At 37.4% G+C, this 13789-nt stretch overlaps 1 protein-coding gene across 4 annotated transcripts in view; it reads left to right on the forward strand.

Annotated features, from left to right (window-relative positions):
* LOC113058692 (sodium/calcium exchanger 2-like) overlaps nt 1–12711 on the forward strand; it is a 67215-nt gene extending 54504 nt beyond the window's left edge. For 3 of the 4 annotated variants that reach the window (XM_026226842.1, XM_026226843.1, XM_026226845.1), the window contains exons 2-7: nt 1233–1693; nt 5780–5917; nt 8237–8464; nt 9294–9638; nt 10466–10921; nt 12331–12711. In XM_026226842.1, coding sequence (XP_026082627.1) covers nt 1325–1693; nt 5780–5917; nt 8237–8464; nt 9294–9638; nt 10466–10921; nt 12331–12711 — 1917 coding nt within the window. In that variant the 5' untranslated portion in view covers nt 1233–1324. Of the gene's footprint in view, nt 1–789; nt 983–1232; nt 1694–5779; nt 5918–8236; nt 8465–9293; nt 9639–10465; nt 10922–12330 lie in introns of those variants that run through there. The other variant, XM_026226844.1, reaches the window with a different exon arrangement.
* Nucleotides 12712–13789: the final 1078 nt, after the last annotated feature.

Consider the following 13789-nt stretch of genomic DNA (forward strand, 5'->3'; position numbering starts at 1 on the left):
AATCATTTAAAAAACACCATTATATTATGTTTATATGATTTTTTTATCACATAACAAAAATGCTAAAACAAATATAAAAAACATAAAACAAATATAAAACATATTCTAAATGTTAATAAATATAAAAAAAATTTTCCGTAAATAACACTATAAACAGTTGGTAGAGAAAAAAAAAAGGAATTCATATTGAAATCACTCATGTGATGAAAATGTACAAATGAGATCTCGTAAATATCTAATTTCAACGCCAGACAATAAAATTGAGAACAAATGTCCTTTTTTTTTTTTTAGGAGAAAGAAACATCGGTAGCACTTTATTTTACAGTCCTGTTCCTCATGTACATACTATGTACATATTATAGTACTTACAATAACTATGTAATAACTAGGTACTAACCCTGAACCTACCCCTAAACCTAACCCTACCCCATGTAGTTACCTTGTATTACCAGAACTTTCTTAGATAAATACACTGTAAGTACACTTTAAGTACATGTTAGTACACGTACTGTAAAATAAAGTGCAACCGAAACATCTTATTTGTGAGATCTCAATAATGTCTCAAACTGTGGTCATGTTTGCCAAGATACCAAAGTCTGCAACCAAAATTAGAGATCTCAGTATAAACTCATCATCGATTGTTTCTTATCCACATTAATTGTGATTGACAAAGGTGATGCTTGCAGTGAAATATAACTGAATACCTAATCTCTAGTCCCCAAATCGCTGAAAGAGCAACATCTGAGGATTAAAGTTTCCTCCGGTTCCCTGACTGTGTGCAAGTGCAGAAAGCTTTCTGAGTACTTGAGTTAATAAAAGCCTTGCATACACCGATGTCCCTCTCTGAGACCTGCAGAGGACGTACTGTAATCCTCCATCCGGGCAGCATTTCTATGCTTATTGCATTGTTATTTGACTCAAAGGCTCGATGTCCTGTTGCTAAGCTCTTCAGAAAAAACCATCACGTCCATCATCATCAGCAGTAGGTTGTTGCTTTCCTTTTCACTGCCTACGCAGTCTTTTATTCTAGCAAGGTCTGTTTCTGCGTCTCACATATTTTTTTGTAATCATCTACTTGATTCACTCTGCTATAAAAGCGAGCTGTACAAAGCTGCAGCCTGGAGATGTTTATGTTGGATTGTGAGCGCTGCGTGAGATTTGTTTTTCTGATGATGACATTTACAGATGCATTGTCATAGTTTCTTCTCTTTTCTTCACTCTTTTCTCCCCAGGTCCCCTGGTGGGCTGCTTCCTCTCTGTCTTTCATCACCTCCTTTATCTCTTCTCCTCCTCTGAACTTTGAAGCCGTTTGACGAGCAAGGCCATGGCACCGTTTTCCTCTCCCGTCCTCTTCTTGTCTCTCATCCTCGTCCTTTCTCTGCCTCCATCCTGTTCTCCTGAATCCCAGCAGGAAGAACCTTCTCTCCAGCCCTCCGTCACTCCAGAAGCTCCATCAGAGCTCTACAGTAACCTGACGGATGACGGCGATGACGCCGCTCTGAAAAAACCATGCTCTGACATGGTCATATGCAAACCTGGGATCATCCTGCCCATATGGAAGCCCATCAATCCCAGTCTGGGAGTGCAGGTCGCCCGGGCCATCCTGTATTTTGCCTGTCTCATGTACATGTTTCTGGGAGTGTCCATCATCGCTGATCGATTCATGGCATCTATAGAGGTCATCACGTCACAGGTGAGTCTTGTCTTGCAATCTCTTGCAAATAATTCCATTCAGAGAATCAAACAAAATGCTCAGAACAAAAGATACTAAAGGTAAAAGGTGCATTTTAGAACTAAGGGTGGGTATCAAGAATAATTTCCAAAGTTCCAAAAACTGTGGATTCAATAAGACGTGCGCATTTTGATTCCTTTATGCACTTTTTAATGTAATTTAAACCATTCAAGCGCAAGCGGACGTGAAAGAGAACTCAATTCATCACTATCATATAGTGTGCAAATACTGAATAGAGTTCTCTTTCGCATCTTCTTTTACTTGAACGGACAAACAAGAAAGGACAAAAACATTATAAAAGTAGTCTGTTTTTCAAGTCTTCTGAAATGGCAGCAAGGCCAAGGCCATGGGTTTGAATCCGTGGGAATGCATGATCTGATAAAACACACATTGAATGCATTTTATAGTAATTTGAGTTGGATGAGTGTCTGCCAAATGCATAAAGGTTAATGTCAAATTTAAGTTGGTACTCACTGAAAGTGCATTTGGTTATGACATACGTGAGAGCTATCAATTATATTAAACAATATCCTCATGCAAAGCAATTATATGATTTCAGAAGACATGGAATATAGCGCATGAATCATATTGACTGTGTTATTTTATGGTTTATTTAGTGTGTTTTTTTTTTTTGAAGATTGATAAAAAGTTTTGCAAACTGTAAACAGGTTTGGAGCAACATAAGGCGGGGGGACTCTCTTTTTTTTAAAGCATAACCTTCACCTGAGCTCAGTTTAGCTTGTAATTGCTGTTATTAAAAGAAAAACAATTGTGAGTGTTTCTGTAGCCTCTGAATGTTTAATGCTTGCTACGTGCTTGATGGTTTTTCTTTCTTTCTGCTAAAACGACTGACTCGTCAACACTTGTCAAGGGTAGATCGCCTACTCCTGTCACCTCCGCTGACTCATGCGGCATAAACTTGTCGAAAGAGGAAAATTAGCCAGACGGCTTTTAGAAACGAGGCTAGTTTTCCTTTAGTTCTTTTATTTTGTCAGTAAGTTTCTCAGCCAGGAAATAAATAGCAGAATAAACAACTCTAGCTTTATACAGTATGACAAGGCTGCTGAATTTGAAATGCAGCCAGATGAAGGAAATGCATTGATTTTCACAACTTTACTCCAAAATACTTTTATAAACAAACGTGGAATACAATAAAACAAAATGAGAAATGTGGCACCATCATTGCACAGTCACAACAGTTGCTTTCAAGTTTGTCAGAGTTGTTATTGATAACTAAATCTGAAATAAAATATATATATATATATATATATATATATATATATATATATATATATATATGTAGTATAATAAATTATTACTATGCTTTAATCAGAATGGATTTGTGCTTCATCACCATATGCCTGTGTTTTATAACCAAGCTTATAATTTATATCACATAATAGACATTGTATTTTAGGAGCATCTGAATTATTATATAATAACAAATTCACATTTATAATCTTTAGAAGATAATCACAAACCAAGGGGAAATGTCTAAAACCCCTCCAGATGTTGACACATTTATTCAATATGCATTGACCGATCTTGGTATGTATATTAAAATAAAAATCTAGTAAACTAAAACCATAAAACAATGAAAATCATAATCTTGAAATGAAATAAACATTAACTGAAATACAATAAAATATGAAAAAGTAGAATATAAATAACTATTGCTAATTTTAAAATGGATATAAACTATGCTTATATATTTTAAAAACATCAAAACTATAAAAAATATGAAAAAACATAAAAACATATATTAAAATAATAACTAAAATTAATAAATAAAATTAAAATATCATAAAAAATATATAATTGTATATTACTGATAATAAAATAACACTAGTATGAACTAAATAATGTAAAATATTGTTAAAACTTATGTTCGGGTCATTTTGACAGGGAGAGTATTTCTTTTCTGAAAATAATAGTTAATTTTTGAATAAACAATGCTAAAATGATCCACAAATTATGCTTTTTTCACTCAACGAGGCTTACGCAGATCAATCACCAAAAAAAAAAAAAAAGATTGAAACCAAGATTTGAAAATAATATAGCATGAGAGATTTAAAAGCAATTTTTGACTGGGAAAACCAAATTAGGTAAAGGATTTTCAGCACAGCAGGGTTGGCTAACACAGGTCTTTTGTGAGAGTCAGTCGCTCTCTTTCTCTCAGCGGTGAGTAAATCAGCCTTGCTCAAATCAGCCCTTGCTAAATCAAAGCCAACAGCTTTGAGTCTACCTCATTAATCAAAGCGTCCCCTAGAAACAGGCCACATACACCCTTGTCAAAACACGAGGACGTGTCTGCAGGGTGTGAAAGCAGCACCAGAGACGGACAAAAATAGTTGGGAGATGTTAGCAAAAGAAGGACATAGAAGTGCTGTGGAGAGTATGTATGGCCTGTCAGCAAGGCCTCGTGCACACAGCTAATATTTAGAAACAAATCTCTGAACTGTTTGTTATGTTTAGATGTGAACATTTTGAGCATGCCAGAATGCACAGTGTTTTTGCTGTCTGTATGCATGAAACAAGATCAGAATTGGTGCATATTAGCATTGACAATGCACACTGAGTCATGAAGAAAATAAAGAATCCAGCATTAGTACTCTGTGTTCTTTCTTGCTTTGAGACGTCCCATCTATCCGTGCACAGACCGCTTTAGATGCATCATTGTGAGCAGCAGTCATTGTTTCTAATATGCCAGTTGCAAATTATTAAAGGAAAGCATTTCCAGCTCTGAATCAGAGGATACACCACACACGCTTTAGAGCCTCCAGGCTGAAAAACTACAATTGAACTCTTCTGTCTCAAAAGAAACAACTGAACCATGAGAATTTGACTGACTCTTGATGCACTGAAAGTCTTAAGAATAAAAGCACAATGCCAGAATAACGAGCCCTGGCATTTCAGGAGCATTATTGAGTGAACTGGTTGTCTCAGGGTTTTGATACAGTTTGGCATCTCTTTAATAGACCGGAAAACAACAATAACTTTTTGCAGTCATCTGCCATAAACTGACGTGGATCAAATAAGCCTCAACCAACCATTAGCAATCAATCGACTGAACAAATCGATGGCAGATCAACCAAATTTCAGAAAAGTCACTAGCTCACAAAGTTTAGATCTTAGAAGCCAAAATCTTTCAAAAAATCTGTAACCCAGTATTTTGTAGAGAGGGGTCAAAATGACCATTTTCAAAAAAGCTTTGAAGCCAAATTACAGGTGGGGGAAATTATGCCTTTTCAAAGTTTCAATGCCTATTACTCAGCATGTATTAATGATCTCAATATCCATTTAGATTCTAATGGCTAACAAACGTTTCTTGTGGTATCTTTGTTCTCTAAATGGCTCTATATGGCTCAGTTCCACGGCTCAATGAATAAATTGTTGAATTGGACACATTTTCAGTTGTCGAAACTAAATGTTGGTCACTTTGCATACAGTTGCTTTCCCAAACAATTGAATAGAACATGCCTATCTGAGTGCCAAAATTATTTCTTTTCTAAGTTTGAGTGCCTGTAACATAGATATACGGATATTAATCCTTAACAGTATTTTCTTTTGGTGTCTTAATTGTTGAACTGTACACATTTTCAGTGGTCAAAAACCAAATGTGGGACACTTTGAATACAGCTCATTCCTTATGTATTTTAAAAAGAAATGTCTGAAGAACAAATAATGTTAAAACTTGAAATGTATCTCGTTTACCTTTATCAATACAACTGCATAGAACAAACCTTACTGCCATAAATATTAACAAACTTTTCTTTGTGTATGTTTATTTTTAAGGCCCCATATGGTTAAATCCCAGAGATATGGAGATTTAAATGTGCAAATTGTTGAATTTTATGCACTTTCAATGAACAAAAAAACAAATGTCATTTTGCATAGAGCTGATACTTACTGTATTTAAAGAAGAATGTCTGAAGAACAAATAATGTCGAGACTACGGTTCATGACCCCTCCTGCTAAAACCTGTCAGGCTTTCATTAGCAGTAATGACTGACTGCATCCTTAACATGTTCCTCTCTGATCCTTCAGGAGAAAGAGGTGACCATCACAATGCCAAACGGAGAAACATCAGTGGCCACCGTGAGAATCTGGAACGAAACCGTGTCCAATCTGACCCTGATGGCTCTGGGATCATCCGCCCCTGAAATCCTCCTGTCGGTCATTGAGGTGGGTGAGGGTTTCAGATGATAAAATGTGCTAGTTGAGAAGCCCTTAATAACAATTAACTGCATAACCACTAATTACATTCACAGCAGATGGAGAAACCCTCATTAGTGTAGCCTGAGGTTTGACTATTTCATTAGCAGCGTTACCAAGTGCTGCTTTGTCTGATTATCAGTTCGTGTCGAAGCATGATCCATCCATAATTCATAGACTCGTGTAATTAACATATACATTTTGTGGCTTTTAGCTTTGTCTTTTAGCTATGAGAACTTTTTGCATTTTAAAATGTAGTCTTTCTCTCCTTTTTTTCTAATACAATAAACTTTATGAAATGAGAAAGTCCTAAAACTACCTGCTTCTGACTCAAAAATTAAACATTATGAAAAATAAAAAAATAAATAAAAAAAAGACAATGCCCAACAAAATTACAAACACTTTAAAATTATATATATATTTCAGTTTTTCTACTTTAAAAAGTTCCTTTCCATGTGTTACTTGCTGTTTTTATGCTATATATATATATATTGATAACTTGATTTCAAAGTTTAACTTGATGACTAAAACTAAAACATTTAATCAAGTATACGGACAAATTAACAAAAATATTTAAAAAAACAACAAAAAAACAAAACTAACTTTATATGTATCTCAATGATAGTAAAGTAACACTATCTTTTTCTTTGTAGGTTTAATTTTTACTTTTTTAATTTCTGAGTGAAAACTGTTTCTTTCTTCAAAATTTTGTTTATAAGTCTTAATCTGGTTTTCCCATCTGAATCCTGACCTGGATTTCTGCTTTTAGAGGGATTTTCCTACTTTTTGCTGTTATTTTTATTTACCAGCGCCCTTGCAGTTTCCGTGGCATGTAAAAACAGGACAACAAATTGTGTTTGATGCCCATGTTGATGGGTTAAACAGCTTCTTGGCCCTTGATGGGGATAGTTAGTGAGATCCATGCTGTGTGAGATGTGGAGACCTCAGCTCCCGCTAATGAGGATCCAGATCCCGTTTATTAATGAGACAGAGTTCTCCCGGTTTGTCCCTCGTCTTCCACCGCATGGAATCGACACGTCTGCCATCTCAGATCTGTGTAAGTCTGTCTGCGGGAGTCATGCATCGCTCTGTCGGACAACATTTAGCACATGTAGCTGAGCTTTATTGTTTGCCACTCCGCATCCCAAGATCTAATGTGTTAGGACATCTGTCAGTCCACTACACTTGACTCAAGGGTTTCATGTACACAGCATTGTTGTACAGCTAATGCATCTTAACAACGTAATCACAATGCATCACACTTATCAGAAGTGTGATATCTCATCGCAAGCTCAGCCAGAAAGCAGGCACAGGGTGAATTATCTGTTTGTCACAGACCCATCCCAAAGGCTCGCCGCTCTGAGCTGGAGATGATGTAGAGGGATATCAGTGATAGAGCCACACACACACACACACTGATAACCAACACCTGCATGCTTCTTATTTCATTCTTTCTTTTGTATCTTCCCCAAGGACATTCGCTTCGTTTTCAGGGATGTTCAGTGAATGTGACATATCTTGGTTTCAATGCATTGAATGTTATTGAATGTGAACAATACTCACTGATCTGATGTGGAATGGAAAGTGACACAATCCACCTTTCGTTTAATTGTTCTGACTGTTAATTCATTTAATACAAGCTTTTAAACCCTTATATGTCTGTATTGAATTAATGCTGCACTCCATTCAACTTGGAAAGACTGAATTTACTACGAAATCAGAATTATAATAATAATACAAATAAATGTCTAAAAAAAAGGTGTTTTATCTAACTTATTAAATGAAAAACTTTCAAATTTGAAATGTTGAATTTACAACTAAGTACTAAAATTACTCAAACTTGAATAAAAAATAGAAATATTTAAACTACTAAAACTAATACATAAGTACATAACAAAATTGCTAAAACTAAGTAGTAGAATTTAAAAAAAGAGTAAAATTAAAAAATGAAAAATTATGTAAATATATGCTCTTTTAAAATATTACTTAATAACAACATAGTTATTTATGCAAGAAAAACACTGGTTTCAATCAACTAAAAGCTTTTATATTTGGAATTCAAGCAATAAATCCTTTCTCTTTTATGTTTATTTAAATTTGTTATAAACAACTGCATTGTATAAAAGTCTTCACAACAATGTTTTCTGTCGCTTGGTTTTTTTTTTTTTTTTGTTGTGTTGTGCTGAGTAGCCCCGCCCACAGTGAAATCTCATTGGCCCAAAATCCCTCTCCACATTAAACATTAGATATATTATAATTGGCTGATTTTGTCATGTGTGTGTACTTCAGGTGTGTGGACATGGTTTTGTGTCCGGTGAGCTGGGTCCGAGCACCATTGTGGGCAGCGCTGCCTTTAATATGTTTGTGATCATTGGAATCTGTGTGTGGGTGATTCCTGATGGCGAGTCGAGGAAGATCAAACATCTGAGAGTCTTCTTCATCACCGCCTTCTGGAGTATCTTCGCTTACATCTGGCTCTACCTGATCCTGTCCGTCATCTCACCTGGAGTCGTGGAGGTGTGTGTGTGTTTGTGTGTGAGAGAGAGAGAGAGAGAGAGATTGTATTTCTGTATATGAGTGAATCTTTCAAAGCCTGTTGAGATTAAATCTAGGTCATATTGCACCCCTAAAATGAATATTGTGATCAAATTTTTATTGAGTTTAAATGTGCAAATCAATTTAGTTATATGTAAAATAACATTTAGTTTATGCAAAGCTATGCAAATAAAAAAAAAACCTTGATTACAACAAATTATATATAGTACAAAGCTGTAGAGAGCCATACTGTAGACTGTTTATACAGTATTATGTGTGTCTGCGTATATACTGTGTGTGTGTGTGTGTGTTTGAGAAAGAAAATGAACCCTGTTTTAGAAATGTGACATTATTTGCATTTAACATGGCAGTTAAGATAATCCCAAATCACATTAGTGAATGGCTAAAAAATATCTTTCTCATTAGTAAAATTTGGAACATAATGATGACAATCTATCGAGAATCGCCATTGAGAATATTAAGAATTACTGAAAAAAGCAAAGTAACTGTCTGTACACATTATATTCATGAGAGTTTTGCAGGGAAATGTGCATACATGTAATGAAAATAATAGAAAAAAAGTGCCAAAATTATATTAACCCGCCTTAAAATTAGTTTTTTTTTTAATGGAAAATATATACTTTTTTTAAACTTGAAATGTGACCTAGAGATGTTGTTGGAAAATACTCATATTTACAAGTATGATTTGTGGGCGACAAACAGTTTCTACCTTACCAACTCACATTAAATGAGTATAAATGTTGGTACTTTGCTGTGTTGGTGTGTGTGTGTGTGTGTGTGTGTGTTGTAGGTATGGGAAGCTCTGGTCACTCTCTGCTATTTCCCCGTTTGTGTGATTCTTGCCTGGATCGCTGACCGGCGCCTCCTTTTCTACAAGTACATGTCCAAACGCTACCGTGCTGACAAAAGGACAGGGGTTGTTGTGGAGACAGAGGGGGACATGACCCCCAAAGGCATGGAGATGACGATGGATGGCAAGTTTCCATTGAGGACTGGAGCTGTAGGGATCGGGACACAAGAACATTACCAAGATGGAACCGGTAACACAACAGGCACCATGGGGACTCTACCCAACTCCAACAGCACGACCGTTTACATGGACAGTGCCAAGGACCTGGACGAGAGCCGTAAAGAAGTGAGAAAAGACACACTGTCATTTAACACCTAAACATTTATACATAAATACTTGTGCATACAGTCATAAAGTTCACCACGGTCGACATGTTTCTCATCCTAACAAACCGAGACACTGTAAATAAAAAGTATGGAGCCCCTAAAGAGACGAGGTGATGGGAGGAAAAAATATTTCTATGCATTTGGATTCCCTCATAAAGATTTTGCGATAAAGAAACCCTATATGCAAAATTTATCAGAGTAATGCAATACTTTTGCAAGAGAACCCAAATACTTTTGTGAGAGAACGTTTTGCGAATAAATGAAAAAAAAGCATGTAATTTTCCTCCCATCTCATATTTTATCCCTTAGAGGCTTTTTAAAAATAAATGGTTCAGCCACAAACTGAAATAGTCTTTATTTTTTTAATAATAATACTGATGTCATTCCAAATATGGTGAACATAAGAGGAGATGTTGGTCAGAATTTTTAAAAGATAGTTTTCCAAAAGAGTGACCTGTGGCAGGCAAACTCCAGAAAAGAAAATCCCCAAAAAATGGCCATTAAAAGTCCATACAGCTAAAGTGCTATATTCCAGTTTTTCTAAAGTAAAGTAAAAGCTTATTGTAAGGAATAGGCGATAATGTCGTTGTTTCGGCAAAATCTTTCCCTGTGCTCTAGTTCTTAATTGTAATTCGCATTTGTGTATGCATCATGAAGTGTGAGAACCAATGCTGTTTGGTGTCATTCACGTCAAACCTGGCAGATTACATCAGAAGTTTGAATATATTGCAATGTTTCGCTATTGTCAGGTTTGGAACAATATGACCTTTGAATGTTCCTTGGCAGGTGATCCGTATCCTGAAGGAACTGCGGCAGAAGTATCCAGATAAGGAGTTTGATCAGCTGGTGGAATTGGCCAACTACTACGCCCTCCTCCATCAGCAGAAAAGTCGTGCCTTTTACCGCGTCCAGGCCACACGCATGATGATCGGGGCCGGTAATGTGCTGAAGAAACACGCAGCTGATCACGCTCGCCGTGCTGTTGTGACAGGTGGAGATGAGGCGTTGGAGGAGGACGACTTGGCCACCTTTAGCCGAATCTCCTTCGAGAGTGCGCACAGCCAGTGCATGGAGAACTGTGGCACCATCGCGATACCCGTGGTGTGTCGGGGAGGCCTGGGGGAGAGCACTTTCTATGTCGACTACTGTACAGAAGATGGCTCAGCCAACGCCGGCTCAGATTATGAGTACTGCGAGGGGACGCTGGTGTTCAAACCGGGAGAAACCAGGAAAGAAATTAAGGTGAGGAGGAGTGGAAAAAATTCCATGTGAAATCTTGTCTACCAGTTGAAACCCTTTTACCTTGATCCTTTATGGTCATTAGTTGGTCCAAACTTGTCTAGAAGGAATTACCTGCTAGTTTAGGGGTGCACAGTGCTGCTAGCGTCCTACAGAGTTTACCTCCAACACACTTTCCTGGATGTTTCTTGTGAGTCTAAAGATCTTGATTAGCTTGTTCAGTTGTGTTTCATTAGGATTGGAGCTCAATTCTGCAGGTAAATGAACAGGATTGATTTCTCCTGCTCTACAAGGTCTGGTCTCGACTGGGATATCTTATGTATCCAAACTTTGCATGAGTTGCTTTCTATGGATGTTTTCTAAGATGTCCACACCATGCAGTTTGTTCCAGATGAAACTGGTAGATGGTCATTAGCTGATCCAAGCTGGTTAGCTACCTTTAATTGTTGAACTATCTGCTGATGGATCTGTTTTTGACTAGGGGTCGTTTCAAGTGTCTGAATAAGAATAAGGAAGACACCAATGATTGATCATCAAAACAGTATTTCCGTGAACATTGAGTTTGTAGAAGTTGCTTTCTACATCAGTTTCTAAAAACATTCACTTTGGTTGAGCTGAAACCTTGAGACGGTTTTACATGGTTTTTACCTTGCCCAAACGGGTCATATATGGTCCAAGGTGGTCTAGCTGTTTGAGCTGTTAAGGTCTACCTTATAGTGGATCTTGATGCAACTGGGATGGTCCCAATAATCTCAACTTTGGATGTAACTCTTAAGTTTAGTAAGAATACTGCATGTCCACAGCACATAGTTTGGTCCAAATGAAACCACTAAGTGGATTTACATGGTTTCTACCTAGTACAACTTTATGGTCATTAGTTGGTATAGCTGGTTAATAATTTTAACTACCTGCTAGTAGATCTGGTCTTAAGTATCCAAACTTTGCATTAAAGCTTCTTTCAATGTAAGTTTTCTAAGAAAATTCTCACAACATACAGTTTGTCCAGCAAGTTCTCAACTAAAAGGTTTAATCTAAGTTACTGATTCTTGTATGTCCATTAATAGGAATCTTCAATGAACAGGTTTTCCCAAGGATGCTTTAGTATTGTAACAACAGCTTCCAAAGGAAAAAAAAAAGCTTTATCTGTCATGTAGTACTCATCCTTTTAGACAAACGTCCGCTTCACTGAGATGGACAGGGACATGAATCCATGGCAACAGTGCTCTAATGTCAGTCATTTTTGGAGTGGCAATGATTGACAGTCTCTTTGCCAAAAAGACTGAAAGAGGATTCAGAGTGATGGACACATTGATCAGAAAAGTCAGATCTCTACAAATCCATGTTCCTGTTGTATTTGTCCAAGAATTATGCATGTTCTGAGGTTTACTGAAGTAAAACTACTTTCTTTCTAGGTGGGCATCATCGATGATGACATCTTTGAGGAAGATGAACATTTCTTTGTGCGTTTGCTGAACCTGCGTGTTGGTGATGCCGAGGGTATGTTTGAGAGTGACGAAACGGATCAGGCTCCCAAGGCCCAACTGGTGGAACCGCTGATGGTCACGGTCACCATCCTGGATGACGACCATGCGGGGATCTTCACTTTTACGGACCACCAGGTGCGAGTGTGTGAGAGTGTGGGTACCATGGAGGTGACAGTGGTCCGAAACTCCGGTGCCCGCGGGACCGTGATCATCCCGTACCACACAGAGCCTGGAACAGCCCAAGGGGGAGGGGTCGACTACGAGGACACGCACGGAGAGCTGGAATTCACCAACGACCAGACAACGTGAGTGTAAAAGTCAGAAGAAATCTGTGAGCGTTTCTCAAAGTCAAGGATACTTCCTTGGCAAGACTGATCCTTCCAAGTCACTTCCTTCAAAGGCTAGGTGAGACTCGTCTTTAGCATTCGGCGAGAACACGTAAATGGAACAGGCTAGCAAGTGCACGTAATTGCGTCAATACGTCAGTGAAAAGGTCAGTTTGAATGGTATCGTTAAATTACTTTGGACAACTTAACTAGTTATTTATAAAAGAATGCCAATGACGCAACCAAGTTAACATTTGTTAAATGACAGGTCCGGTTCAGTTAACCATTTGTATTTGTATAATTTACAATATCAATATGGCAGTAATTTGTACTGGCATTTAAACGTTAAACTTTACTTGTATTTACTACAGTCATAACAATGTTTGGTAACGTAAATTAAAAACCGTTAATGGCTCCGACTCCGCTAACGTTCGACATTTTTACATTTTTGAACAAGATAGCAAAGCTGTGCACATAGGATTGTGGGGTGGATTTGAGAGCGCGAAGGATACACATATGCATCTTTCCTGTGTTTGGCATATTTTTTGAACGAAGGAAAAACTCACTTCCACAATGCAACAATGCAACAGTGATTGGTAATAGCGATAGCATTGCTATGGTAATTGTTAAGCGTGTGAATCTTCACGGGTTTCAACGATTCATGTCAATGATTCTAGGGGGTTTTGCTTTAAGTGTTTTGGAAGGGTTTTCTAAGAGAGGTATTAGGCAAAGTTTACTAAGGTTGCCTCATCATTAGGTTTTTTTTTGTTTTGTTTTTTGTGATCAAACTGTTCAGTTGCTAATATGTTTGATCAGGTAGTTGTTAGGGCACAATCGGGGGTTGCTAATCCGGTGTTTTGAGTGTTACTTGAGAGTTGCATAGGCATGGGGTGTGCCCCAAAGCCTAAATACCGTATTTTGGAAAAAGCATGGAAAGTCGACTGGTATTCGTCTTGGGGCACATGCTTAGTTGCAATGCAGTTTCTATGGTGTTTTGATTGGTTACTAGAAAGTTGTTAAGCAGTTGCCAAGGCATTCTTAAGCCTCTTTCACACTGCACG

Source organism: Carassius auratus, chromosome 40 (genome assembly GCF_003368295.1).
Source record: "Carassius auratus strain Wakin chromosome 40, ASM336829v1, whole genome shotgun sequence".
Lineage (NCBI taxonomy): Eukaryota > Metazoa > Chordata > Actinopteri > Cypriniformes > Cyprinidae > Carassius > Carassius auratus.